This window comes from Triticum aestivum, chromosome 1B, assembly GCF_018294505.1.
Source record: "Triticum aestivum cultivar Chinese Spring chromosome 1B, IWGSC CS RefSeq v2.1, whole genome shotgun sequence".
NCBI classification, from domain to species: Eukaryota; Viridiplantae; Streptophyta; class Magnoliopsida; order Poales; family Poaceae; genus Triticum; species Triticum aestivum.
The window spans coordinates 576,386,157-576,390,979 of NC_057795.1; the positions used below are offsets into that span (position 1 = coordinate 576,386,157).

Here is a 4,823-nt window from a genome sequence, read left to right on the forward strand (position 1 = left end):
TTGATCATAAGGTACACTCACCTCCGTATGTGGCACTACGAGTTATACATAGACATACGTAGCCGATCCGTCCGCCTGTCATACAAATCGGCGCACACCCCTCCATCCTGGGCATGGCCCATTTTTTTTTCTCTTCTTTTCTTTTTTCAATCTTCAAAAAATAGGTGCTTAGGATTCAAACTCCCAACCTCTTGGTTTACTTCCATCCCCGGTAACCATCTCGGACACCTCACTAGTTATGCTTAATTACTTCTTTAATTCTTCTTGTTGCGCATCTTCTCAGTCTAGTTTTCTAGTTTTTTTCGTTTTTTTACTCAATTTTATTCTTTATTTTTCTTATTTTCTCTTTTATTTCTCATTTTCTTAAATTCGTGAATATTTCCTTAAATTTGTGAATTTTTTCAAATTAATGAACTGTTTTTTAATCCGTGAACTTTTTCAAAATGAATGAATGTTTTTCAATTTCATAATATTTTATCAACTTCGTAAACTTTCTTGTCAAAATCATGATTTTTTTTTCAAATCAATGATTTTTTTCAATTCCACGAACTTTTTTTCAAATTCGTGATTTTTTTGTGCAACTAATCAGCTTGGCCCATGGAGTTGACGTCCTTATCGCAAGCACACACTCGTTGCTATATGTGGCAGAAATTTTTTCTTCTTCAATTCTGGCATGGATGCCTACCATGGGTGTGCCCACCCGCTGGCAAAAGCTGAGATCATTTCGTGAATGTCCAAAAAAACACCATACTCAAACGGAGGGTGTTCGGGTGGCGAGTAGACTCCGTTTGAGGGCAAGTTTTCTTGCATCAGTTGACCCCAATACTTTTCATGAGCTTATGACCAATTAATGGCACTATGCCAAATTATTTTACTTTTTTAACAATTTCTGCATTTTCTGGAGTTTTCTCGGTCAAAAGTGGCCGATAAATGGCCTAACATGTCGGAACTTGTATACAGTGTCAAAAATCATTTAGACCTGACATGAGTGCCTACCATGGGCATGCTCACCTGCTTGCAAATGTTGGGTTCATTTGAAGAATGTCCAAACATAGACCATGTTCAACGAATGGTGTTCGGGTAGGTCTAAAGGCTCCTCTGAGAGCACATTGTTTTTCGATATCCTTGAAATGACCCTGGTTTTTTTATGGCCTTGTATGACCAATTCTAGACACCATGCCAACTTATTTTGTTTTTCAACAAAATTTTGCAATTTTTTGGAGTTTCTTGGTCGAAAAAGGTCAAACATGCCACAAGTTGCATACGGTGTCGAAAATTGTTCAAACCTGGCATGAATGCCTACATGAGAATTCTCATCTGCTTGCAAAAGATGGAGTCATTTCAAGAATTTCAACGGAGAGTGTCTAGGTAGGACAGAACGCTCCGTTCGAGAACACGATGTTTCTCGAAATTCTTGAAAGGCCCCAAATCTGTTTCACGACCTTGTATGATAAATTTAAGGCATCATGACAAGCTGTTTTGGATTTCGACAATTTTTGTATTTTCTGAAGTTTTCTCGGTAAAAAAGGAACGATAAACGGCCAGATGTGTCGCAACTTGCATTGTTTTTGGCATAAAGTGCCTTAAAAAGACCATTTTCATTACGATTGTGTTTTTGCATCACCGGTCGCGGTGCTCCAAATATGTAGAAGCAGGAGGCGTTTTTTGGCATAATGAAATAATTTGCATCATCATATGCATATACACCATCTGTTGTTGAAGCATTGTTTTTCGCCCAAAGTACTCTAAACGGCAGTTTTGAGATGCTCTACAAGCATTCGGATTGCACTGATGCTACCTTCCCTCGAGAATCGTCATGGTCATTGTGTTTCTGGTGTTCACAGTATCGTCTCTCCTCTCTTCCATCATTGTGAAATATGCAGGCTGGATCGGCGTCGGGAGCGACATGGACGACACACTTCCGTTCTCAAATATGGACACGACGGATGACATGAGCGGCCTCCTGCTTGGTTCATCCTCAACGCAGAGGAGCCCGACGTGGATGCAGACCAATGCCTCATCAGCTGAACAGCTCCCTGCCATGGATGGATCCACCACGTCTCTTGCCTTCCCTTCCCTCCACAAGCTCCATGCCTACACGAAGCAATATATGGAATTAGACATAATAACATGGAATGGACTGTACTGAGAAAGGAAGTTAACTGCATGAACTTGGCAGTTCTAGTTAATGCATGTGCTTACAAAGGCAATAAGGCTCGGGAACTCCATGATGCCATCGGAAGAGCTGATCCTGACACCACTCACAATCTCCAGGAGCAGCACGCCGAAGCTGTACACGTCGGACTTGACGGAGAAGACGCCCGCCGTCAAGTACTCGGGAGCAATGTAGCCACTGTCCACACATTTTTTGTTTGTTTGTCAGGGAGGTGCTACAGTAATTTATGGCAAATGCTAGTAATAACCAACTTAAACCAAAGTGAACCCTCTATTTATTTTTCTTTCTGTAAATTCACCCAAGTGTTGAGATTACTCACTATGTTCCGACGACGCGCTTGGTGTTGGCCTTCACCTGGTTGTCACCGAAAATCTTGGCCATGCCGAAATCCGCTATCTTGGGCCTCATCTCCGCGTCCAGCAGCACGTTGCTGGCCTTGAGGTCCCTGTGTATCACCGTCAGCCGAGAGTCCTGGTGTAGGTAGAGGAGCCCCCTCGCCACGCCCTTGATGATCCCCAGCCGCGTCGGCCAGTCTAGCACCGATTTCATTGCAATGTCTGCAGCAAACAAACTTGAGGAACTGTGGCAAAGAATAAGTTCAGCAACTTGCTTTAGTACTCTTATTACTTAGGCGGTTAGGCGTCATTTAGTTTACATGAAATTTGTAGAAATTTTAAAGGATAGGAATTTTACAGGAATTCTTTTTTGGGGCCTTTTGGTTTGTAAGAATGGATTCTCATTCCTATGTAGGATAGGAACCAATCCTTTGGATTAATAAAAAAAACATTAGCCTAGACCCGGTGAAAAAGTTTCTATCATATGAATCAAATGGCATATTTTCCCATATAAAGGTTGATGTACATGCCATCTTATTTTCTATGGCTTTTTTATTCCCGCGATATTCCTGTCCTATGAATCAAAGAGACCTGAATGTATACGTACCGAAGAGGATGGTGTCCAGGCCTTTGTTGGGCAGGTACTCGTAGATGAGCAACTTCTCTGCTGCCTCGGTGCAGCAGCCAAGGAGACGAACCAGGTTCCTGTGCTGAAGTTTGGAGATCAACATGGCCTCGTTCTTGAACTCCTCTGCCCCTTGATCTGAATTTTTACTCAGCCTCTTGATAGCAACCACTTGACCCCTGTCTAATGTTCCCTTTCGAATGAGCAAGAAACAAGAGAGATAAAGATTACTGTACTGTCATTGGGGTGCATCGACCAAAGTTTAAGGTGTTAAAACTGTTCCTCGCATCGGATGAGAAAGTTTCAAGTGACTGAAAATTAGAAAAACTGGTAAAAAAAATTATAGTACCTTGTAAACCTTGCCGAAGCCTCCACGTCCGATCATGCATGTTTCGGAGAAGTTCCGTGTGGCGGCAACAATGTCGGCAAACCGTATGCATGGAAACTCAAGGTCTTCAGTGTGATCTACTTGGCCCATTTCATTCCAATTAGACGCGGTCAGCTTGTTTTGGCTCTCTGTTGAATTGGTTCTTCTTCCCTTGTCTGTAATATATTCCATCACCAAATGCATGAGCATCACATGCTACTAAAAGGGTGGAAGAAAAATAAACCTGCATGTACTTCTTTGCTACAGTTAGTTTAAATTTATCACTGAAATTTTGCTTAATGAAATTACCGTACCTCTGAACCTGCAGAACCATAAACAGAAAATGCAGGTGAGCATCAGGACACTTGCTAACACCGGCAGCACAATTTTCAGTGCGTTTTTGCTTGCATTTCTTCCTGCACATGCAAATGCAGGCAAAGTTTGATCAAAGAACCGAATCGGCCAAAGGGGCGATTTTCTTTACAGAATTAGGCAAAATCCCAACAGAAAATTTGACAAATTTTGGCAAACTGAACCTGGTTGAGGAGTGAAATGAGAAAGTTTCTGGAACCTTTCCTTTAACCTAGCGTTGTAATTCTTAGTTTGGAATAACTATGGAAAAACCACTCACATGGTAGATGGAAAATTACCCTGTAAACTGTATCTTTGCTTTCTATCCCATGGAGCGTAAGTTTGTTATTAACACATGTGGCTAACGATCGTTTGTTATAGTATAAGATTACATTTTACAAGAGGGTAAGTAATTTCTATCCCACATACGTGTTTTGCTGTAACTTTTAAAAACTCAGAAATACAATTTTCATAGAGCTTTTTACAAAATGGGTTCAGTTCGGTTGCGCATTTTCCAGCATCTAGCCATGTCTGTGTTTGGTGTGTTTGTATGCGAAAATCCTAAACTCGCGGAAATTAGTTTACGTGCTGGATCGTCGGCGTAGCAAAATTTGCTCGGAGCGAACGTGCTGCAGCTGTTCATACCGCGCGACGAACTTCCGCCCGTTGAATCTCTGTGTAAAACAGAGTGCTAACAACATGGCAACATGCGCGTGCATCGTGCAAAATCCATGTCATGCCGCATTGGAGTTCATTTCATTTATAGCCGGTTGTGAATTTTGAGGCAACTACCAAATATAATTTGGGAATGGCTAGATATAAGTGGTTTGGTTTTTGAATTTGAGGCCGTTTTGGGATATCGGATGCAGATCCAACGGCGGGCAACCCTTCTTCTTCCTCCAGCTCATCTCCTTCCTTCGAACCGCCCTGCCGCCACCAGCCTAGCCGCCCGCGGCCGGCCGGCGGCAC

The 4,823-nt window shown here is 42.3% G+C and overlaps 1 protein-coding gene across 1 annotated transcript in view; it reads right to left on the reverse strand.

The window, feature by feature from the left end:
• Positions 1-1,632: 1,632 nt before the first annotated feature.
• Positions 1,633-4,823, reverse strand: part of LOC123095857 (G-type lectin S-receptor-like serine/threonine-protein kinase B120) — a 5,736-nt gene continuing 2,545 nt past the window's right edge. The window contains exons 2-7 of the mRNA XM_044517431.1: positions 3,818-3,919; positions 3,486-3,679; positions 3,119-3,329; positions 2,496-2,733; positions 2,203-2,353; positions 1,633-2,094 (exon numbers count right to left, since the gene is read on the reverse strand). Of these exons, the coding sequence (XP_044373366.1) occupies positions 1,795-2,094; positions 2,203-2,353; positions 2,496-2,733; positions 3,119-3,329; positions 3,486-3,679; positions 3,818-3,919 (1,196 nt within the window). The 3' untranslated portion in view covers positions 1,633-1,794. The remainder of the gene's footprint in view (positions 2,095-2,202; positions 2,354-2,495; positions 2,734-3,118; positions 3,330-3,485; positions 3,680-3,817; positions 3,920-4,823) is intronic.